Source organism: Anas platyrhynchos, chromosome 1 (assembly GCF_047663525.1).
Source record: "Anas platyrhynchos isolate ZD024472 breed Pekin duck chromosome 1, IASCAAS_PekinDuck_T2T, whole genome shotgun sequence".
Lineage (NCBI taxonomy): Eukaryota > Metazoa > Chordata > Aves > Anseriformes > Anatidae > Anas > Anas platyrhynchos.
This window is the reverse complement of record NC_092587.1, coordinates 196,179,011-196,203,110: the sequence shown is the minus strand read 5'-3', so window position 1 is coordinate 196,203,110 and position 24,100 is coordinate 196,179,011. Positions and strand designations below refer to the sequence as shown.

General features: G+C 43.5%; 2 protein-coding genes across 3 annotated transcripts; one reads left to right on the top strand and one right to left on the bottom strand.

The window, feature by feature from the left end:
• The first annotated feature begins 437 nt into the window (after nt 1-437).
• Nucleotides 438-12,541, top strand: MED17 (mediator complex subunit 17). Its single transcript, XM_005012858.6, has 12 exons — nt 438-722; nt 877-1,043; nt 1,445-1,664; nt 4,719-4,855; nt 4,961-5,045; nt 6,110-6,262; nt 6,788-6,918; nt 7,917-8,101; nt 8,639-8,776; nt 9,754-9,871; nt 11,184-11,343; nt 12,159-12,541. The coding sequence occupies exons 1-12, from the start codon at nt 491-493 to the stop codon at nt 12,362-12,364; spliced, it is 1,932 nt and encodes a 643-aa protein (XP_005012915.3). The 5' UTR covers nt 438-490; the 3' UTR covers nt 12,365-12,541.
• Nucleotides 12,327-23,195, bottom strand: VSTM5 (V-set and transmembrane domain containing 5). Of its 2 annotated transcripts, none has more exons than XM_021267728.4 (5): nt 22,785-23,191; nt 19,031-19,360; nt 18,796-18,933; nt 17,049-17,173; nt 12,327-12,448 (listed from the first exon to the last, which is right to left on the bottom strand). In XM_021267728.4, the coding sequence occupies exons 1-4, from the start codon at nt 22,867-22,869 to the stop codon at nt 17,130-17,132; spliced, it is 597 nt and encodes a 198-aa protein (XP_021123403.4). In that variant the 5' UTR covers nt 22,870-23,191; the 3' UTR covers nt 12,327-12,448; nt 17,049-17,129. The 2 variants fall into 2 exon arrangements, with proteins under 2 accessions (XP_021123403.4, XP_027323231.3); XM_027467430.3 differs by lacking the exon at nt 12,327-12,448 and adding an exon at nt 16,663-16,944 and having other exon boundaries at nt 22,785-23,195.
• Between the last annotated feature and the right edge of the window lie 905 nt (nt 23,196-24,100).

The following is a 24,100-nucleotide window of genomic DNA, read 5'->3' as shown; positions in this document are numbered from 1 at the left end:
GAACTGGGGGGGTTTGGTCTGGAGAAGAGGAGGCTCAGGGGAGACCTCATTGCTCTCTACAGGTACCTGAAAGGAGGTGTGGGGAGCTGGGGGTCGGCCTCTTCTCACAGGTAACCAGTGCTAGGACCAGAGGGAATGGCCTCAAGTTGTGCCAGGGGAGGTTCAGGTTGGCAATGAGGAGACATTTCTGCTCAGAAGAGCAGTCAGACACTGGGACGGGTTGCCCAGGGAGGTGGTGGCGTCAGCGTCCCTGGGGGTGTTGAAGGAGAGGTTGGACGTGGTGCTTGGGGACACGGTTCAGAGGAGGACGATTGGACCAGACGATTTTGGAAGCCTTTCCCAACCCCACCGCCTTTCCGAGGGACACCAGCGCCTCCCTCCCCTCACCAAGGGCCGTCCCTCCCGCTCCTCCCCGCCCTTCCCGAGCGCGTTTTCGGCTCCGCCCGGCGGCGGCGGAGCGGGAGGAGCAGCGGGGGGGGGGATCTCCAAGATGGCGGGCGTGCCGGCCGTGCGCATCAGCATCGAGTCGGCGTGCGAGAAGCAGGTGCAGGAGGTGGGGCTGGATGGCAGCGAGACCTACCTGCAGCCCCTCTCCATGTCGCAGAACCTGGCCCGCCTGGCGCAGCGCATCGACTTCAGCCAGGGCTCCGGCTCCGAGGAGGACGAGCCGGGCTCCGCGGGCCGCGCCTGGGCCGAGCCGGGCGAGGCGGAGGATGAGGAAGGTGAGGGGCGGCCGGGCCGGGGGGCCGCCACCACAGTGAGGTGGGGAGATCCGAAAAAGACGCGGGTCCCGCCTTGTTTTGGTGTAATTCGTGAAATGTGCTTGACGGGGAGGCTCGCGCCTTTGTGTCTTAGGAGCCTGGCTCTCGTTTTTAGGGTTGGTGAAGTTCCAGCCGTCCCTCTGGCCGTGGGACTCAGTGAGGAACAACCTGAGGAGCGCCCTGACAGAAATGTGTGTGCTGTACGACGTGCTCAGCATCGTCAAGGACAAGAAGTTCATGACCCTAGACCCAGTCGTGCAGGATCCCCCTCCTCCCAAACAGGTACAGCACAGCTCCTGTCGTAGCTCGTGTGAGGCCACACCGAAGATTTGGTTTCATTGAGGCTTTTTGCCTCAAAGTGTTCAAATTGTACTAGATCAAAATGTGCTAGAGCATTCTAGATCACAAAATGTCCCAGAGCATTCCACATCATCTGGTTCAGTGCTCTTTGAGTGAGTGGGAAGGCTAGGAACAGGAGGCGAGGCTGAGCTCAAAGGCCTCTTTGTCAGGGCTGTAAGTCCCAGTGCTTCTTGTGTACGTTTAATACCGATGTGAAAACGATTCTAAATCAGCTACTCAACATACAGCAAAACCCGCTGTCAGTTGCTGTCAATTGCTTTTACGATTACTAATAACAATATCACGTGACTTAAAACTCAACTCTTTTTTTTTTTCCCTTCTAGAATCCTCAGTTCCTGCAGTTGATTTCCAAAAAGAAGTCATTAGCTGGAGCAGCTCAAATCCTGCTGAAAGGAGCAGAAAGATTGTCCAAATCAGTGGCAGAAAACCAGGAAAATAAGCGACAGAGAGACTTCAACTCCGAACTGTTGAGACTGAGACAGCACTGGAAGCTGAGAAAAGTGGGCGACAAAATTCTTGGGGATCTGAGCTACAGAAGTGCAGGTATATGGTAGACTTTTCTATTTTATTAGTAGCAAGAATGGAAAATTATACTCTACAAAGAATTTTTAAACTGGAAAAGCACAGGGGATATCTTTAATAATGAATAATACTTAATAACAGGTAATTGCATGACAAAATTTCAAAAGGAGGAAACTTGACTTATTATCAGGGGATAATATCCTGATATTATCGGGGAAAACAGGTAAGTGACCTTAAAGGCTGGCTGTATAGACTTTTAGTAAAGATTGCTATACAGAACAATTCTGTATTGGCAGTAGCGCTGATCAGTTGACAGGTAGATGCTGTAACTCTTTGGCTTTTGTCTACCTTTTGTTTGCAAAGCATTTTAAAACATTGAGGAGTATCTTGTGTTTTGCTCTGAACACTGATTCGTTATTTCTGTTGTAACTTCTGAGAACTGAAGCTGAGAATATGCATTATTACATGACTTAAAGTAAGAGGAGTTAACGAACCGAGAGTCTAGAGCCAAACATGGAATGAAGGAGTGAATGCAGAATACAATTTGTAAATACAAAGCAGGCCTCTAAGTTGGTTATATTGGGCATCTGATGTGTAGTCAGTGAAGGAGAGGAAAGAGAAACTTCGGGCTGATCATCTTGCGTTAATTAAGAAGCTGTATGTGTGACCCTTCTTGATGATTTATCCTAAAGAAGATGAAACGTGCCCAGGATGTGACAGGGTTGCAGATGTGGGCATCTGGGCATCTGCCTCTGTCGGTCTCACCCGAATGGCTGGCTGTATGATTGCTTTTTTATGGACCGAAGCCTGTCATAGCAGATAAACTTCAGGACAAACATAAGCAACATTGCTTTGTAGAAGATGTTGCACCTTTACTTGCTAACCTTTACTGTAGAATATCTTGCATATCTTTACTGTAGAATATTACATACCACACATTTGAGGACTGAGATGCTGCTGTGCTGAAATGAACTTTCTAAATTAGCTATATTTGTAAAGATTTCATTAAGAAATTGGAGTTGAGCGTAAACTATGGAGCCCTGGAGTTTTAGATGTATTGTGAAACAGAGGTTTGGGCTTCCTTGTTTGCAGGAGATGCTGTATAGTCTCAGGGCTGTGACACTGTTGGCCTCAGAGAGATGTGGTGGGACAACTTGTGGGCTGTGAGAGACGGTTACAGGCTCTGCAGGAGAGGGAGGCAGGGAAGAAGTGGGTTAGCCCTACACATTAGGGAGTGCCTAGAGTGCGTGGAGCTGGGCAGTGGAGATCTGTCAGGGTGAAGGGAAAGGCCAGTAAGGCAGATACCATGGTGGGAGTCTGTTGTAGACCACCCAACCAGGATGAAGGGGTAGAGAAAATACTCTACAAGCAACTAGGAGAGGTCTCACAATCACTAGCCCTTGCGGGAGACTTCAACTTCCCAGGAGTTTGCTGCAAATACAGTACGGCAGGAAAGAAACAGTCTAGGAAATTCCTGGAGTGTGTGGAGGATAACTTCTTGATGCAAAAGGTGAGGGAGCTGGCTAGGGAAGGTGCCCCACTTGACCTGCTGTTTGCAAACTGGGAAGGACTTGAGGGTGATGTGATGGCTGGAGGCTGTCTTGGGCACAGCAATCAGAAAATGAAGAGTTTTTAATTTTTGGTGAAGGAAGGAAGGTGGTTAGCCCTAGAGCTGTTGTCAGGTTGTGCAGGGAGAAAAACAGGAAGGCCAAAGCCCAACTGGAACTTGAAAGACAATTAAAGATACTCATTTATAAGCACATCAACAGCAAAAGGAGGATTAAGGAGCATCTCCATCCTTTATTGCATATGAGGGGAAATACAGTGGTGAAAGGGTAAGGCTGAGGGGCCTAAAGCCTTTTCTGCCTCTGTCTTTGTTGTCCAATTGTTGTCAGGGTGCCCAGCTCCCTGAGCTGGGAGATGGTGACAGGGAGCGAGGGGAAGCCTCTGTAACCCAGTGGGAAACTGCAAGGGACCTCCTCCGTGTTGTGATTGTTCACAGGTTGATGGTCCAACTGGGATTCATCCAAGGAGGAGCTGGCAGAAGTGTTCACCAAGCAGCTTTCAATAACTTTCCAGCAGTCCTGGCTAACCAGGGGGGCCCCAGATGGACTGGAGTTCAGCAAAAATGACTTTAATCTATAAGAAGAGCAGGAAGGAGCATCCAGGGAATGACAGGCCCCTCGGTCTGACCTTGGACACAGGGAAGGCTGTGGGGCTGAATCATCTGTGATGATTCACGTCACAGTGAATCTGAATCACATCAAGATCACATTCAAACGAAATTCAAGATCATATCACTGCGATCTTATCTGGAATGTCATTTTGCAGGACATAAGGGACAACCGAGGGATCACAGGCAGCCAGCTGTGTGACATCCAAGAAGGGGAAGTGCCGGGTGCTGCTCCTGGGGCACAACCACCCCGTGCAGCTGCATGGGCTTGGGGAAGAGAGGCTGGAAAGCTGCCTGGTAGAAAAGAGATTGGCAGTGCTGGTCAACAGCCAGCTGAACATGATCCAGTGTTTTGTCAGATGTGCAAGAAAGTCAACGGCATCCTGGCTTGTATCACAACTAGTGTGGCCAGCAGGACAGGGAGGTGATCGTCCCCCTGTACTTGGCACTGGTGAGGCCACACCTCGAGTACTGTGTTCAGGTTTGGGACCCTCTTTACAAGAAGCATGTTGAATTGCTCCTGTGTGTGCAGAGAAAAGCAACAAAGCTGGTGAAGGGCCAAGAAAACAAGGGTTCTGAGGGGCGGCTGAGGGAACTGGGGGTGTTTGGTCTGGGCAAGAGGAGGCTCAGGGGAGACCTCGTTGCTCTCTACAACAACCTGGAAGGAGGTTGCAGTGAGGAGAAATGTCGGTCCCTTCACATTGGAACAGGCTGCCCAGGGAAGTGGAGTTCCTGTCCCCGGAGGTATTTAAAGCACATATGGACGTGGCACTAAGGGACATGGTTTAGCGGTGGCACTCAGAAGGTCAGGTTGATGGTTCAACTTGGTGATCCTGAAGGCCTTTTCCAACCTGGATGATTCTGTGTTTCTAACATGTGCATCTTTGTTCTTTCTTGTTTAGGTTCCCTTTTTCTTCATCATGGCACATTTGAGGTGATCAAGAACACTGATATTGACCTGGATAAAAAGATACCTGAGGATTACTGTCCTTTGGATGTTCAAATTCCAAGCGACTTAGAGGGATCAGCTTATATAAAGGTTTGTCAGTATTTTTAATAATTTAGCATGGGTTATATGTTACGTGTTACGTACATTTGCAACAAAAAACAAAAATCATAAACTTTTTTTTTTTCTCCCATGTAGGTTTCAATTCAGAAACAAGCTCCAGACATTGGTGACCTTGGGACAGTCAATCTCTTTAAAAGACCCATGCCAAAATCAAAACCAGGTATGGTTAGTTATATGCTGTTATCTAAACACATGCTCAAAACACAGTAAAATTCTTGCATAGACCTTGAAAGAAGAGTGATCAAGAATATTCTAACTTAAACTGAAGTTCTCTGTTTGGGCTTTGGAAACAGGACATTTTCAGTGTACTCCTTCCAGGTTTTACACGTGTTTACACAGTTTCTGAAATAAAATCCCTAAACATGTATTTAAGTATACTGGAATGCCTTGAGCATGTAACTGAAAGTACATCAAGATACCGTGGTTCAGCCAGTTCCAGCGTATTTTTAGCTCAACTGAATCGAAAGACTGTTCACTCTCTTAATTTTGCCCCAAATGCATCATTTGTTGCTGTGGCTCATATATTTTCTCTGAATCTGAAATGTGTTGGGAAGTGTGTCTTAACTACTGACAGCTCACCTGGCAGTAGTTTGGTTAATTTGATACACACCAGTATCTGTAGCTGTAAACCTTTGGGATTAAAAACTCATTTTTAACTATTTAGGATTAAAAAGAACTTGTTGGCAGGGTTTTACTTCACAGCAGACTATGTGCTTCTTTGAACACAGGCTTGATGCTATATTTAGCTGTTTCACAGAGCATTCAGGCTACAGTATAGACCAGAATCTTTTGGGCCTGTAAATCCTGTAGAAGTACATAAAATTATTTTGTTGGCTTGTTGCAGAGTGAATTAAATAAAGCCAGAAGTTTCTTTAGAAGTGAATAGCAACTTAAGAAGCTCAAGCTCATGAGCAGAATTCATGAAAGATCTGGGAATATAATTACAGTTACAGAAGGGGGTAGCAGTTTAGAATATCTGTATATGTGTATACATACAATATATGTATAAAGCAAAGTGAAATTCACTAGTGTTATCTAAAAGTGCTTGCTTAACAGGTAAAACTTTGGAAAATATTCTTTTTGAATAGAATATACTGTCTTGCTGCTATAGCAATTGCATTCAGGCCACGTCTCACAACTACTGCAGAATATCTGATACCTAGAGGGGAAAAAATAAGGTAACTTTTCTTTACTCTTCTGAAAATGTTAATTCATATTTTTAAGGTTCTCCCCACTGGCAGACAAAATTGGAGACTGCACAGAATGTTCTGTTATGTAAAGAAATCTTTGCCCAGCTGTCACGAGAAGCTGTTCAAATTAAATCACAAATTCCTCACATTGTTGTGAAAAACCAAATCATCTCCCAGCCTTTCCCAGGTAGGATTATTTGCTTAAGTACAAGCTGAAATTCTGTTTGACGTGACTTAAAAAAGAAGAAGCAAATGAACAGTGTGTTAATCTTGCTCCTCAAAGAATTGGAAAACCAGAGTTTCCCAGAATTTTGCTAATTGTAGTAAGATTGAACTAATACATTTTAGTTTCTAATTTACTAGTATTTCATTGTATAGATTTTGATTTGTTTCTGATTTGTTATTTTGTCAGTAGCAGTTAATACTGTCAACTGTGATGATATGTGGACATAGCAGTTTGACACGCACAGCTTCATTGCTCCTGGATTTCACGGAGGTGAAACTTAAGACCTTAGCTAATGGGTTTTCAGAAGAACTAAGACTAAAAAGGGGTATACAACTAATTATGTCTTAGGGAGAACGTTTCTGTATGGCTTGAGTCTTTTTTTTTTTTTTTAGAAAAAGATGCTGAATGTTTGTTGGTGAAGAATAAGTTCTTAGCAACAGGCCTGAGAACTTTTAGTATCCTTAATTTTTTAATCTGCTTGCTCAGGTTTGCAGTTGTCTATTTCTCTGTGTCACTCTTCCAATGACAAAAAATCACAGAAGTCAGCTGCTGAAAAACAGAATCCAGAGGATCATCTCTACGTTCTGGAGCATAATTTGCATCAGCTTATCAGAGAGGTAATGTGCAACATATTCTGGCTTTTGTTCAGACTCACACGTAGTACAGCAGAAAGCCACTAGAGGCCTGCAAACTCCTATCCATTTGTGCGAGGCAGCCTGCCGATCAGTTCTGGTATGCGTGGGTGATCAGGGAGTTGACGTTATGCTTTCTTGGAACAGTAGTTCTGGACTTAACCTTAGGCCTTGCTGCTTGCTTCAGAAAAGGCGTGCGAGGTCTTTTCAGTACAGCTCCTCAGCCTCCCTTTTTCCTTTGTGTCTGATGAGTGTTTGTCAAGTGCTTAAACTGAGCATTGGTTCAGACCGTACTCCCACAAGGAAAGAAGAATCAATTACTATAATAACTTTGCTTTGTTTGAGGTCCACTGCTTGCTTCAGTGTTTTAGATTCTCATGTTATCAGGTAGAAGGACCCGGGATAGGAGGTTGAGCTGTGCTCCCCTCCTGAACAAATTAGACAAACTGCAGATATCTAAGTAGTTGTGAAACCGTGTTCCTGAGAGTGTTCATATCCTTAGAGCATGGCTCCACAAGAGATGAAGTCATGTGGAACAGTCCAGTGTTTTTAAACACTGAGCTAAGAGAGGTGTGCCCAGCTTTGTTGTGAATTTTGTTTCATGACTTTGAACTTTCTGTACCTCAGTTTTCATCTTTGAAATGCTTCCTTTAGTTTTAGTCCTTTAGTTTTAGTCCTTTAGTTTTAGTCCTTTAGTTTTAGTCCTTTAGTTTTAGATAGCAGACTTAGTAGTAGGAGCTACTGCTATACTACCAAACTTTTGTTAGCTGGTAACCTTTCATCAAGGTTTGAAAGACAGGGAGGCAAAGTGTAATTATAAAGCTGTTTTTATATAAACCACTGTCAAGCTTACGAAGTCGAAAAAGATACACTTCCTGAAAGTTTTTACACTTCTAAGACTCAATGTGAAACAGAATGTTGTAATATACATACTGCTTCTTGCAGGTGCACTTTCTCTTACAACAGCTGTTGTTTGTTTGCAGTGTCACAAGCAAACCCTGAGCTCCACAGTGATGCCACATCCAGCTAGTGCACCTTTCGGCCATAAGAGAATGAGACTAGCAGGACCCCAGGCTTTTGATAAAAACGAAATCAGTGCTTTACAGTCAAACGAAGGACTTTTGGAAAAGATCATAAAGCAGGCAAAACACATCTTTCTGAGACGCAGGTAGGTCACAGGCTAGTCTTGTTACAGTTGCAATAAGGTATATCCGTGTAAAACACAATTGATTTTTTTTTAAGTGTTCTTAAAACTAGCTGCTTCTTGACTATTTATTTTGAAGTACTAAGAACAGATAACAAAGTATGAGTAAACACTTTCCTAGTAAAAAAAAAAAAAAAAAAGATTTCTGAGATCTGTGGCAGCTGTAATGTAGGCTGCTGATTGTTGTCTCTACTTTCCTTATATTGCATAAATCCTTTTTAGTATTCTTTGCTGTGCATTAGCTGATGCTGAGTAATAGCACTTCAATATTTCTGCAGAATACACATGAAATGGAATAAACAAGTGTGCTTTATTTGCACCTGAATGGTGCTGAAATAGAACTTTGATCTGCATGGTTCTGTAGGACTGGCAAGCTTTTTGCATGGCACAAAGAAAATCAAACTCTTAACGTACTCATTTCCCTTTAAAAAAAAAAAAAAAAGGAAGTAACAGCACAAACTGGTGAGGTTATTTTGGGTGGAATGTGTCTTTCTCTTCTAGAACCGCTCGAACCATTGACAGTCTGGCGAGCCGTATTGAGGATCCTCAGATTCAAGCCCACTGGTCAAACATAAATGATGTTTATGAATCCAGTGTTAAAGTTCTAATAACATCTCAAGGATATGAACAGATCTGCAAGTAAGTATGAAAATGCCTGAATCTTTCTAGTTGCAAATTGATGCTGCAATGGCAGAGAGTATTCAAGTTTTCTTTACAGGTTTAAGACAGAAAACTAGGAAACTGGTTTTTGTGCACAAGTATTTTATTTTTCTGAGTGGGAAGGAGCAACCACCATAAGAAAGCTCTTGCCTATTTTACAGTACATTTAATGAAGAAACTTAGTAAGTAGTTAACTTATTAAGCAGAGTTTCCTTCAAGGGAGGAATTGAAACAGAAAGTGGTCATTGAGGAGGAGGATTTAGTTCAGATGGAGATAGCTGAGTATAAAGTTTTTCTTTATGTACTGGATTCTGAGCTTCCAATTTGGTCATGGAGAGCTTGTTGCTGCTCAGTCCTAGCTTGGTTACGTAGGAACTGAAATGTGAAGCTCATGCAATTTATGCTATTATTACATTGACGTTGAAATATGAGACATCATGTTCCAGAAATGAACATCTACATGCTGACCAGCAGCAAATTAACTATATGGACAAGTGGATGAACTAGTTACTTTAACACCATTTTCCTATTTTGAGCAGTCCTTTCTGGCTGCTTCCACACTGCGGAGCAGCTTGTGGTCGCTGGTACAATTTGCAGTCTTGGTTCCAGAAACACCTGCTGCTCAAGACTTAGGTAGAACAGTAACCAGCATTTTCCCATGCGCCTCTGGAAAGAAGCTTGGGAGGGAGCTGTGAGGCACGTCGGGAGGTTCCTTGACCTGAACAAGCAGTGGACTGGCTCTGGGAGCATGCCATGTCCTGCAATATGGAGAGAGGTGTTGAGGTGAATGATGAAATCGAGATATTTTGAGTTCCTTTGTATTCTATGGGCTTTGCACCATCCTCATGTTAGAGTTCTTATAAATTAATGGGAGGGATTCTGTGTTCTAGAGCAGGCTTCCTGTTTTCAGAAGTTTCGTAACACATTTTGAATAAATGTGCATCTTGTCTTCAAAGATCCATCCAACTACAACTGAACATTGGAGTTGAACAAATCAGAGTAGTGCATAGAGATGGAAGAGTCATTACCTTGTCCCATCAGGAGCAAGAACTGCAGGATTTCCTGTTATCTCAGGTAGACTTGTCTATGTTATTCTTCTGTTTCTAATAGTGTGTTGGGGAAGAGCTGAAGCAAAAATCTCACCTTTTATATTTGTAAAAAAAAAAAAAAAAGTATTAGAAAACTTGAAATAAAGGTATTGCAAATAGGAAGGTGTATGACTTTTTTCTTAGTATATTTGTGTAGTGACTTTAGTAACTGATACTAAATAGGATGCCAGTTTTTACAAAGGTCACTATCAGTAATCAATTTTTACTCTCCCAATGAAGTGCATTTGTTTATGCTACTCATTATCAGAGCGCTAAGATTTTTTGCTGACTTCAGAACAAGCAAGCAAGAGTCATAGCAGACTATAAGGTGTTCAATATATGAAGCTTGCTCAAACCAAATCCAATTTAGAGTAGAGATTTTAATGAGTCCACAATTACTGGCATTTCAGCACTGTCTTGTTAGTGTTTGCTTTGCAGCAGGCATTACTAAATCAGCTGATATTTGAACCGTGGTTTCTTAATTGTATGGAGCAAGCTGCTGGTTTTGTTCAGAAGTGACAGTCTCGCTACTATGCATTATAAATAGCCGAAATACAGGCCTTTAATAACAATGGTTGGCCTGTTGCAGTTACATGAAACTCCACGACACAAAGAAAACAAGTTGAAACAGGTTCTGCTGACAGTATCTCTTTTTGATCAAGTGTTTTTAGGCTTTTTCAGAGAACTACTAACAGTGCTAGGCTCTTCCTTGTAACGAGCATTAAATTTAATACAGAAAAACTTAAGTTTCTAATTTTTGAAGTTGTTAAAGCTCAGTGCTTAAAGTACTTGAAGGGTGATGGAGATAATCATGTGCTCAAGAACCTCAGCTTTTATTTATTTATTTGAGTTTGCCATAACACTTACACGCACAGATATTTTAGGTATTCTAGAGCTGAATTCTAATCTCCTGACCAAGAAAAAAGAATTCAATATCCTGTTCGTAACACTTCAGTTTGGTGTTAATTGAAAGCAACACTTTTTATTTTTTATTTTTTATTTTTTATTTTTTATTTTTAAAGAAGCATATAAGCCCATGTATCTATGAAAAATTCATCTACGTAGTGTACTTAATACAGCGGTCTTCTCTGTGTGCAAAGGAGGTGTCTAACTCGAAGAAAGCATTACTGACATACATAGCATATTAAAAAAAGTTCCTCCAAAACTTGAGAACATAAGATAAAGTTGCTTTTATAAATAACTACTGTCCAGCAGCAGAAGAAAAAGCGTGGTAAAACGCTTCAATTAATTCTGTGGTGTGCAAATATTGATAAGATGAACTTTTTGTTCTCTCTCAGATGTCACAGCACCAAGTACATGCGGTTCAGCAGCTTGCAAAAGTTATGGGATGGCACGTGCTGAGCTTCAGTAACCATGTTGGGCTGGGGCCAGTGGAGAGTATTGGCAATGCATCAGCGATAACTGTAGCATCACCAAATGGAGACTATGCCATTTCAGGTAATATTTTCCTATTCCAAATGTATACAAAATTATTAAAGTTCATAAATGCATTCTAAGGGATTTTTTAATATATATTCGTTAAGTCTTTTTCTAAAGCCAGTCTCTGGGATTTATGGAATAATGCCCACTTATAGCAAAATATTTTAGAGACAGTCTCTTGTGTATGGAATTGACACCTAAACAGAATTAGTGTATTATTAGTGTATAATAAATTTATTTTTTTTACTGTGAGGGTGGTCAGGCCCTAAAACAAGTTGCCCAGATATGTTGTGGAGTCCTCGTCCATGGAAATCCTCAAAACCTGACTGGAAATTGTCAAAAATCCCTTAACCACACAAAGAGAACACCACTGATGTTGCAGAGTTCTGTGATAAAAGCAACAGAAATCATTACTTTTATAGATGAATTTCAAGAGATTTAGAATATACTTTTTTGAATGGAGTGGCGAGGAATACATCAAAAATAAGAAGGGGGGGGGAAACCTGTTCTTGATACTGTTATGGAAAAATAAATGCATGTGTGAGGGGATTTTTTTTGTTGTTTTGTTCTGGTCAGATGTTTTTCTGATTTGGTGTAGCCAAGAGCATGCTGTGCTAACATAACAGAAGTAATAGAAGAGAGGTGGGAAACCAGAGAAAGCAAATCCAAAGAGGAAAAACTCTTTATTTAAAAAAAAAAAAAAAGTACAGTAGTTTTTTTTACAGTATGTTTGGAATTGTCTAGGTAGTAATGTATAGCATGCGTGAGGAAGGGTATTTAACATGAGGAATTTCAAAAGTGTAAAAAACTCATAAAATCTCTGTCCTTCACAGTCCGTAATGGTCCTGAAAGTGGCAGCAAAGTTATGGTTCAGTTTCCACGGAGTCAGTGCAAGGATCTCCCCAAAGGCGATGTGCTGCAAGATAACAAGTGGAATCATCTTCGAGGGCCCTTCAAGGAAGTTCAGTGGAATAAAATGGAAGGGCGTAACTTTGTGTACAAAATGGAGCTCCTCATGGCAGCCCTAACTCCATGCTAATAACCCATCCGTCTGTCCGGGGGGGCTTGGAATCAGCGCTGTGCTGCCAAAGTTTGCTGCCCACACAGCAAAGGGAAACGGAGCCTGTGGGGCAATACAAGAAAACAAAAATTTATTTCCTGTACAGATCTGTCTAGTGTAGCGTTTATAATAAAGTGTTTTCAATGACATAGAGAATATGACTTTTTGAAAAAGTTCTTTTCAGCTGTACCTTTGCATATTGCTCTACCTAGATTAACATGTCTAATGTTTTTTCTTTTAAAAATATGAAATTGAGTAGTCCTGTGCTGTATGAAAGGTGTCTGCTCAAAGTGATACCCTTTTCTTCCCTGGATTTATTTCTTCTGAATAGATTTTTGCAAATGTTTCTGAAAGAGTACAATTCAGAATAAACTGTGCAATCAATAAGCCTTTTAGTGACCTAGATCACAAAGAAATTTAAAATTATTTAAAATTCAAGTAGCCATTCTTCACTGTGTGATGTTTTTGGGTTGGGGGCTGATGCTGTACATCAGTGGTACAGTGGTGTGGCCTCTGGGTTGCCTGTTTCATTTCTTCTTGAGAGATGCATCAGTGCTTTAAGTTGAGAACACTGCAAAGCCACGGCTCCTGCTGAGTGTATGCAGTGTATGGTACTTTGCAATCTACAGAAGTTGCAAGCAGACATGTAGAGGAACAAGTCTTCATCTGCATGCAAAAAGCTCCTAACAGTGAATTTGTGTGCATTTTTTTGGAGAGGGGGTGTAAATTATTTCTGAGAAGAACAGAGCAGGAACAGAGAGGAAGAGCAGGTAACTCACATGCTGTAGACCTTGGATCTCCGCAGTCGTGGTTTTTTTTTTCTTTTTTTTTTTTTTTCCCTCTCTGCCCTGGCATCAACTGCAATCTAGGAAAACAGTATTATTCTTATGGAGCTCTCTTAAAAGAGTTTATCAGCTCTTTTGAGGTCCTAAAACAAAGGAGTAATATGTTTGTTTTTTTTCTTTTCTTTTTGGTTGTAATTGTAGCCTTCTTGAAGCTCCTACTAAGGTGTTGCACGGAGCTCTTCTGTTGTGTGATGATTAATTGCTAAAGGTCTTTTTGAAAGCTGTCTGTATAAGCTGGTTTAGACTTAAATCCATCTTGTGTTCCGAGGTGTATGTATATATATGAGAACTGCACATAGACTGTGCTTGAATTAAACCATCTTACTTCTGTAGTGACAGCTGTTATTTTGGTAATGTTCTTGAGCAATATGGAATAGCTGTTTAGAAATGGGTACTAAGCAACTGCTTGTGGCAAGCTGCTCTTCAGTGTGTATCCACAGCAGCCACTGTACTCATTGTACCTGTGCTGGAATTTTACACCGTGGAACAGACTGTTACTGCAGCTCATTGAAATATTTGCCTCATTGCAACTGAACTGTGGGAGAGAAAAGGGTTTTCTTAACATTCTTTGATAACTCACGGAAAAAAAATAGTTGAAAATAGCACACGTCTTTATCTTCTTGAGATGGGCGAGTCTTAAAGAACCTGAGGTACCAGTTGCTATATTGCTTGGTGGGCAGAAGATGCAGGATTACAGACAGAGAGGGGTTTTGTCCCCTTCAGCTCACAGCTGGATGCATTTGTCACACATCTGGTTGCAATGAGGCTGTTTTAGCAATGCAACACATCTCTCAATCAAACTCTCAAAATTAGAAGTTGAGTATATGAAACTTAAAGACAGTGAAGTATATGGATAAATTTAACTCAAGCTGACAAGTCTGCATGTAGCAGTAGTCTTTTTTGTCAAATAAGCACTTAATTACCAAATAATCAATGTTGAACTATTAGGTTCGTATGGTTGCAGGATATGCTTCCTTCTGGGAGGGGAAAAAAGACAAAACAACACATGCAAGGTGATCATTTCAATTCCAGGAGTGTAAGCACTACACATCAGGTGAGTATCTTCACCTCCAGCCTTTCAGGCTTAGCTGTTATTAAACAACAACCCGCAAGATGATTTGAAACCTTCAAAGAGTCTTTTAAAATTAGGAATCCCTGTGTATTCAACAGCAATGAAAAAACACTGATATGACTTCTAACAACAGAGACAGTCTTGAAATTTTTGGTAGTATGTCTTTAAGCATGAGATGGAGACTTTAATGGATGATTAAGACCTTTACACTTGATTGTCAAAGCAATCTTATGAACTTGGACATCTCTTTAATTAAAAAGTTTAAATATAAAATGGTTTAATCCCTTTGATCACTTGGAATGTTCTAAGTATTAGCTTTTGCTGCAGCTTTGCATGCAGTTTATGAATGGAATAAGAGTTGCTATTTAATTTGTAAACTTCCATTTTTAAAAGCTTGCAGTAAAACTAAATTCTTCAGCCACCCCACACAGCAAGGGACTGCTCCAAACAGCCTCATGTTTTGTATATAAAATATTATTGACGTGGATAATGAATATTGACAAACACCAGTTTCACAGAATGTGGATTATTTTATGTTGCACTACCTTTAATTATGCTGTATTTTGGATAAAATTTTCCTGCAAGGAATTGTCTAGGAGCAAAGCAGTGTGTAAGCTAACTGCTGTATGGAATCACTGAATATTCTTTGAATCCCTCTTGTCCATCAAGGATATTACTACTTAAAAGTGAGATTGGCAGTAGCATCAATAACCAAGGATGGGTACCCAAAACTTCTGTATCTTTAGCCAAGCTGAGGTAGAACCACGCTAGTCAGAAACTTCATACTGCAGTTACAGAGCATCTGAACTGTAAGGACTTAATAGTCATTTACTACTTTTATCCCAGCTTCAAGTATTGTATTCTGAAAGTGAAAACAATCCCCACAATTAGAACGATGAATTCAAAAGGTCATTTATGCCTGCATATGTTTGCTGACTTTGACAATTACATTATTCTAGTAAACGTTAGCAGATAATAATGGTTTGACATGTAAGCTGCACTTAACTGTACTTTCTAAGCAAGTCTGGCAATGCACCTGCTATATGCTCAGCATAGTGAATAACTTCAAGTTCTAAGATTTACGGATTGAAAAATAATAATCTGAAAAAGATAAACTGAAAAAAAATGCATATATTCTGTATGCAATATGGATACCTTACTGAGTCCTGCAAGCTTGGTAGTGAAAGCAGACACTTTGAAGCTTCTGTGAAATCAAAGCTTCACTCAAAGATACAGAAGGCTGTTATAAATACATAATGTGAAGAATTGGAGCAAATTGTTCCTTTACAAAGCTGTGCTACAGCTGGGATTTTAGTTTAATTTTATTTTTAGTTTCTTTCCTCCTTGATGAAGGAAAGAGCAGCCAGCTGAATCTAGCATGTGAATTTACAAGTGGATGTCAGGCCTCTTGTACTACAAATGGCCTGTTCAATCCAGGCCTGACTCTTTAAAAGAATTATGTTCGGGATGCTTTGGAAAAAGCTTTTTAGCACCTATCTGCTTTATTATGCACTTGGCAAGAAATTCGTTTTTTTTACAGGTCTAACCTCTGCACCTGAGCACAGCAGTCCTTGAGCAGAGGGAGGGGACGCTGTTGGCCTGGCTCATAAAACTATGAAAATGAGCTGCAGTGTGAGAGGCAGTAGCAGCAGTTAAACTCAAAAAGCCATGTGGCATCTGTAGACAGATTAACCTGCAGTCTCGTACGTTTTCAATGCTTACTGCAGGCTGCTTTACAAAAGCAAAATGGGGTAATTTGAAGATTCATTGGTTTAGCGCTTTCTCTCTCGAAAAGCCAACGTTATTCCACCCAGAGGATCTGCAGGTGGAGAATTCAAGTACAGCACATGGATTCATGCAAACACTAGCTAGCTTACTCCTTGTTTTCTACAGAATAGGCAAGCAAAGGTGTCTTCTCTTAACTAGAGTGATTTCAGAACTGTAATTGTAAACACTAAATTTCGAAGTAATGCTGTTTTATTTTTTCTTCCTGGATAGGCTGTTCATCAGCGGGCTCAGTTTGCAAAGGGCTTGACATCTTTCACAAAGAAACTGTTCGGTATTTCTGCCGTGCCACAGGTGTGATGTGTATTTTATCTGCCCACTCTAATCGTTACAGACAGCATCAGCTTCGGTGCCTGTGTGCAGTTCCCCATTTAACAACCTTTCCTAGTAATGTAATAAAATGTGTGTTAATATCCCTGAGCAATGTAAACAATTGGAAATGTAAGTGGTGGAACTTTGACCAGCTTGGCGTTATTTCAAAGTCAGTTTTGTCTCCAGAAGAATTACAGTTTGTGTTCAGACCTTCAGGAAATTCCTTATGACTGAAAGTAGCAGCATAGGCACAATGAACAGGATTCAATCCTTGCAGTTAATTTTTTTTAATGTAATACTGTAATTAGACATAATAAATTTACGTTGAATGATCCTAATGGCTGGTTGGTCTGTAGCAGGATACTTGCCGTGGCCAAAATGCAGGCGTCCTTCAAGAGCACGATCATTTCCTTTATGGGTTGATACTAGTTGCGTGGTTGTTCTTAAGAGTGGTGGAGGCTGTAGATTTTATTAGTTAGCCACAAAAATGTGTTTGTGCTCAGCCATGAAAGCGTACTCTTTTACTTTGACAATGACTAGCAGAGCTGAAATTGTAACAGGTCAAAACAGCTCCATCAGACACAGCTCGTTTCATGTCCTATTACCTTTGCACGCCAAACAGCTTCTACAGTAGTCACAGACACTTTACCTTATAAGTTTCTTCTTGCTTTCCGTGCCAATGCTTTCTCCTGAGGTAGAATTGTTATTTTTGTTATGAGACAGTCCTTGGCTAACATTCAATGGTTTCCAGTTCAATCTCTTCAGTTGTACTTGCTGCAAATGAAAGGATATTATTATTGATTGGCAAATGGATGGGAAGGTCCCCTTTCCAAAATTAACAACTCGGTGTTAATAGCTGAGACATTCTGAACTTTTTAATATTAGCTCAAGCTTACTCATCTACAATTGGGTTTTAAATACAAGACATATTTTCCAAATATTTGCATAAAGAGTCCCTCACCGTGCTGAATGTGACTCTGGTTTTGTTAAGTCCAAGACTAAAGGCACAATGAAAAATAAAACAAAGTCTATAAGGCCATTATTCTTTTCTTTACAATTGCCAAAAGGAGGGCTGTCCTAAGGTGGGATCAGGGCAGAAATTATGTCCCTGTTTGGATCCTGTTCTGGATGAGGACAGAGCAGGTGTCCAGTACTGCAGTATTCCTAAAGCCTGCCAAATAAAGTATGGGATTCAGACTTTGTAAGACTCTGGCTCTATAGAAACATTGGCTTTAACTGGAGGAAATGAGAGGTTTTATCCAAGTAAGACTGTGTATTCTGGCATGATATGAAAATATGCAGTAGCTACAGAAGCTCGTGAGCTGTGTGTGTGCTGAAAAAACAGCAGCAGCCCGTGGAGTCATAGGTGAGCAGCAGAAAGGACGAGACAGCATAAGACAAATTGACCTCTTTTCACATCAAGTTTTGCACAGTTGACATGAAGTCTGGGTGCGGAGGATTGGGATTTCTGAGCATCTGAGCTGACCTGGTGAAATATTGACACTTTGGCTGCTTGAAATGTAACAGCTTAAGCAGCACTTCAAGAAGAAACACAGACGTTTTGCCTGCAGGGCAAGAGACCACAAATGGATCTGCACTTACAAAAAATGGAGGTGAATGGCTGAAATGTTTTGAAGTGGTAAAAGAAACCACCCATCCAAGGATTTGCCTAGAGCTTGAGCCCGTGCCCGTAGCATGGCCTCTTCTCTTGCTACCTAGGCAGTATATCCCAGGCTGTGGCTGGAAAGTTTCTTCTCTAATATGTGGATGCTCCTGTCAGTGCATCTCCTGTGTTCTCTTGATCTGTCAGCTCTGCTTTCCATGGCTGGTGCCTTCGGCTCATATTAGGAGCCAGATTTTAATATTAGTCAATGTTCACTGAAGTTTGCAACTGGGTCAGCCATGAGAATGGATTAAAGGAGGGTGTTGGGAGGTGAGGAAGTGGTGCAGTCCTCCATGAAGTGAGGAGGGGACCACTCCAGGGGCCATTTGAGTATTTTCCCCTTGGAGACAGCAGATTCTTCTGCAGTAGAACCTGGAGGTGTTGCTGGTGCTCTCTGGCTCATGTCCTGTGGTGGGGGGTGGTTATTGCGGCTCCAGCCTTTTCTCCCTAAGTTTTGTAGTTTTTAATTGCTAAGTTTTTAATGAGGTTGGGAAGTGTTGTGTGGTTTCTGGTGTAAAATGTGTAAGATAAATGTCCTGCGGATCTCTCTGAACTAATAATCTATTATTCTGTTGCCTGTGTTAGTAGAGATTTGAACAGGATAACTTAGCTGAGCCCGTCCAATTTAGTGTCTCTGTCACTGCTCAGCGCCTTTAGAGCTCAAACTGTGAGAGGACTTTTGGCTCAAAACTCAGATTTGAGAACCCTGTACCTTGACTGCACTCTTAGATACCTGATAGCTTATGTGTCGTCTTCTGGAACAGGTGCAGGGATTTATTACACAGCCACATGAAGCAGATCAAAATGGCAGACACTGCAGCGAGAAACGCAAAGAGAACCGCTACAAAATGTATATCTTCGTAGATAATCTCTGCAGGGAAGACAGAAATATATCATTAGAAAATTGTTTATGAGCAGATCAATGTTTAAACACGGGGTAAAGCTGAGAACTCCCGTCAAGTTCATACCATAAACATTGACTATGATGGCGCCGTAGGTGTTGGTTCCATACTCCTCTGTGACAGTGACCAAATAGTAGCCAGCATCTCTCATGCCCACGTTCCGAAGCTCTATAGAGCCATTTTCAAAAACAGTCACTCTGTCCTTGTAGACAGCGGATATGTTGACGTAATTCCCGCTTTTCCACTCCACAATTCTGGTGGTGCCCCAGCTCGACACATGCTTCCACTCAACGGTGGCGACGCCTCTGCAAGAGTATTCAACAGAGAGGAGGATATTTTGTGCCACCGTTGCGTTGATGTTGGGCTGTGGGACAGTCAGTGATACTCCTCCAGGGGCTGAAAGAGAAAGGAGGCAGTGAGTGTGGAGGTGATGCAGCAGTGAGTGTCCCCGGCAGGATGGGACCTCTTGCAGGGCAAATCTTCCTGTCCCTGTGACCTGCTTTAGAAGAGGAGGGATTATCCTCTGCCGTTTCTCTCTCTGCTGACTGTGGAAGGCACATACATGTCTAACTTAAGCCTAAATACATGTTTTAATTGGTTATAGCCAGGAGAAATTTGTCTATCTTACAGGACAAGTAAGGACAATTGCTTGTGTTTTGATACCCAAGAGGAGAAAATTTGGAAGAGTTTTTCTGGGGAAGAGAGCATAGCATTTTCTGAAAAGTCTGATATTTCAATATACCTCAAATGGAAGAATGGAAATCATATCCTGCTTTCATAAATCTCATCTTTAATACATTTTAACAATCATAACAATCAATGTGAGTAAACGCATGGGAAAAATAGGTGCTGCATTTGCTTGGTAAGTTAAAGATCCCTGCGGTAGGCACCCCCTATCACTATGCTGCTGTATTTTCTCAAGTCCCTGCAATCTGCCACCTTCCTCAGAGGTAAAATGAACTGTGGTTTTTTTGTGAGCAGTCCTCACCTCCCATCTCCCTTATGTCCTGGCTTCACAGTAATGTAGTTACAACTTAAATGCTGAGTATTTAACCAAAAAAAGAAAAAAAAAAAAGAAAAAAGATGGCATTTATGATTTCAATCACAATGTTCCAGTTTATGGGGACCTTACACGAGCCAAGCCAGCCTAATGCCCCCCCAAAAATGGCAAGGAACAGTTTGAAGAAATAAGATTGTACAAAATCCGGCTTATTTACCTCATGCCATGGAGCAAGAGTAAAGCTTTTGTATTCATCAGTAACTGGTTTGCCTTTAAAATCCTGCATTTAAATGGAAAGCTTAACTTCCATGGTCAAGGTAACCTATTATATCAGTTAATTATCATCCCCAAAAAGCAAGAACAGACTTAAACATGTGAAGACTCGGCAAGGACTTCATTATGTTTGCAGGATGAGATGGACACAGCAAGCTGCTGGAGAAGTCTAGTAAACTTTAAATCAGAAATAAAGTGTTAGCAATGTTTGAGACAACAGCTCCATCAAGGCAGCCAGCTGTTGGTCGGTGCAGATAAATTGCTTACAGTCAGAGGTACCTTGTTTCAAAGGAAACACTGATTTCTTGGCAAAAATGGATACAAAAGAATATTGAATTCTAACACAATACACACTGATGTGATCGTGTAGCTGTTCAGAACTGCTAAACTGAACTGATTATTCAGTTTAATGCGTAACTGCAATAGCTCTGCTTGCGTGGGGGTTTTCTGCCTGAAGATTTGGATGAACACCAAACATCCCAATTTCAATCAGTGTACATAGTTCTTGAATTAGTGGCCCATTTCAGACAGTTGGCTAGAGGCTGAAAGCCTGTTACCCAAAGCAATCAGAGCAGACAGATGGCAGATAAAGCACAGAGTAAGCCCTACCATCAGATGCCTTTTCCTGGTTCAGCTTGGAGGAGCTCATCAGCCTGCTCTCATGATGTGGGCACATCCCGAGTGCTACTGCTGAGCTGAGGAGCAGTGGTGATCTGCAAATGTTGAACCCAGCGGGGCCAGAGGGTGAGTCCCTCAGCCGCGCTGAGGGTGTGAGCAAAGCAGGACCATGGGGAAATGCCTCCTGGAGGCCGTGTGGGGTCTTTGGGAGAAAGAATGCTTAAAAAAGGCAAAGAAGAACATCTCCAAGGGAAATAAAATTAAAAAAATAATAATAACCCTCTGGGCTAGTGATACTCCTAAGCAAGCACAAATGGGGAGGAGAGGGGTAAGTGAATTTCAAGCAGACTCCACTCTGTTTAGGATCCCTCTAACAGGATTCAGAAGCTACTGGCTAAAGTGAAAAAGGGGAAAGTGGAAAAGCTGCTTTGATTCCTAGATCTTCATCCGTGGCACCAGCACAGGGGAAAGCCCCAGCCTCTCTGTTTTTTGACCAGACGGGGTGTAGGCTTTTTCCAGGATAAGACCCCTGGGGTTCTCACTCCATGGTACTGTGTCATGCTTGTGCTGCTGCTGCAGGGACACTGTGCTTTCCTTTCCACCTCCAGCTCAGCTTTGCTCTCAGTTTCACCCTGCCTGCACGAGAGACGACACAGACCTGTGAAAAAGGGATTTGTGAGAGCTAAATAAACAGAACAGACGGGAACTTCTGGTAATCGCTGCAAATTGTTCCAATTGTTTTCTGTTCCGTGTGTTCAGTTAAAGGCCTTTTGCTCTGTTTCTGTCCACACAGGAGCTGAGTGTCTCCCCACAGCCACTCTTTCATGCTTTGATAAACTCAGGACTTTGTTTTCAGCATAAGACTGCAAGGTAAAGGTAAAAATAAATAAATTTCCTCCACTGAATTACTTGTATGTGCTCTGTCTCCATCCAGCACGCTGAGCCAAGTATGACAACGCAGTAGCTGAACACCGAAACCCATTTTTAACACGCAGCCTGCCTGGGTCACCTGAACCGGTCTGAGCTAAGCAGAGCCGCATCAGCCCCGAGAGCAAACATCGCACCCACGGGCAGCACCCTGAGCAGCGCTGCCACGTGCTGCTGGCTGCACCCACCGACCCTTACAGCCCCACATGAGGCGGGATGAGGGGAAGGGGGCACCAATGCCGCCTGTTTGCTGGCACAGTGCTGCACTACAAACCCTTTGACCGTCCAGGAGCTCGAGCTGGTGCTGTTTTGTGTCCCAGACCTTGCGATGGCCACACTGGCCGGGTTTTTTGGGTGGAAGCATGCTGGTGGCGATGAGGCTGGTGCTGCTTGCAAGGAGCTCTGGGGTTGAGCGCTGTTGGTCCCCAGAGAAGGGTCTCCATGGGGACATCCACTGGGGGTATCCCTGTCATGTTCCGCCTTGGTGAGGAAGGAGGCAGCGCACAGCGGCCAAACCCAGAGCCACCCGTGGCACTGCCCACCCTAATTCCTCTGTGTGGGTGCTGGGGGGCTTGTCCTGGCCCCAAAATATCCTCCGAGCAGTCAGAGCGGAGGCCAGAAAGGGGGAGAGGAGGAGGAGGATGAAAGGAGAAAGAGGAGGAGGAGAAGGAGAGGAGGATGAGGAGGAGGAGAAGAGGATGAAGAGGAGGAAGAGAGGAGGAGGAGAAGGAAGAGGAGGAGGAAAGGAGGATGAGGATGAGGATGAGGAGAGGAGAAGGAGGAGAAGAAGGAGGAGGTTGAAGTGGAGGAAGAGAGGAGGAAGAGGAGGAGAGGAGGATGAGGAGGGTGAGGAGAGGAGCATGAGGAAGAGGAGAGGAGGAGGAGGAGGTTCAGAGGGGGACGAGAGGAAGATGAAAGGAGGACGATAATGAGGAGAAGGACGAGAAGAGGAGGAGGAGGAGGGTGAAGGAGGGGGCCGGCAGCCCGGGGCCGGGCACTTACTCTGCAGCGCCCAGCCGGCAGCCAGGCAGAGGGTGACGGTGCCCACGACGACTCCGCGCCTCCGGCAGCCCCGCGGGGGTCTCATCGGCCCCCAGCCCGGGGGCTCGCATCGACCCGGGCTGGCCCGGGGGAAGAAGCCGCGGGGCCTCTCCCTCCCTCCCTCCCTTTTCTTCCTCCCCAGGCACCGGGGACGCCCCTCGGCTCCCACCCCGAGGCGGCTTTGGGGACACGAAGCCGCTCCGGGGCCCGGCCGCCGCCGCCGCCAGGAAATGAGCGCTGAGGGGCGGCCCCGGGCTCACAGCGGGGCCGGGCCCCGGGCAGGGCGGCGGGGCCGGGCCGAGGAGCTCGGCTGGTCCCTGGGGAACACGGGGGAGCCCTTGTGGGGTCCTCAGAGGGGGCTGCATGTGGGGTCAGACCCGCTCTGAGCAGCTGTGGTGCCCCCCTGCTGAGGGCACGGCGGCGGGGTGCTGAGGGGCACTGCGGGGGGCTCCGTGGGCACCCCTGGGCTCCGTGATCCCAAAGCTTTAGGGAAGGAGACAGCACTTCAGGTGGCTCCAGGAAGGGTTTTGAGGAGAAAGCCTCGTTATACACTGGTTTTGCAGGAGCTGGAGGGCAGTTTGGTCGGCCAGCTGGACTCCCAGCCCCGCACCACCAGTGGTTTCTCCTCATGGTGACTGGAGCATCCCTTTGATGCTGCCTCCACAGCATCCCCACGGGCACACTGATGGGATTTGGGGTTAGAGAAGTGCAGAGCGAGGTGCAGAGAGCTGGCTGCACAGCCAGGCACCTGGGCAAGGGGAGAAATGGGGAGAGGTGGACATGCTGAAACCAGCCTGGTAAAGGACTACAAGGGAGATGGAGGGTTTGGGCTACCTGTCGTGCAAAGAGAGGCTGCAGGAGCAAAGAGTCTTCATCCTGGAGAAGGGATGGCTCAGGGCAATCTTTTTAACATGTATTAATAGCTGATGGCATGGGGAAGAAAGGAAGATGGGGCCAGACTCTTCTCAGTGGTGCCCAGTGAGAGGACAAGAGCTGACAGTCCTGTTCCCATCCTACTGTATTCAGACAGGCACTGGGTGTTCTCTCCTTTTGATCATCTTCCAGAAGCCTCCCCAAATGCATGTTGTTCTTTCAGAAAAGCTGGGATAACACAAGATAGGCAGAAACATGATTTGAAAACATGTAAATGCCCCAATCCTGAAAGATGGATGCTGCCAGGAGAGCCACCAGATGACTAATGAAAGGGTCGTACAGAGTGGTGGCACTTCTGTAATTATTCCATGCTTCTCCTCATGTTTCTCTCTCCTGAATATTTC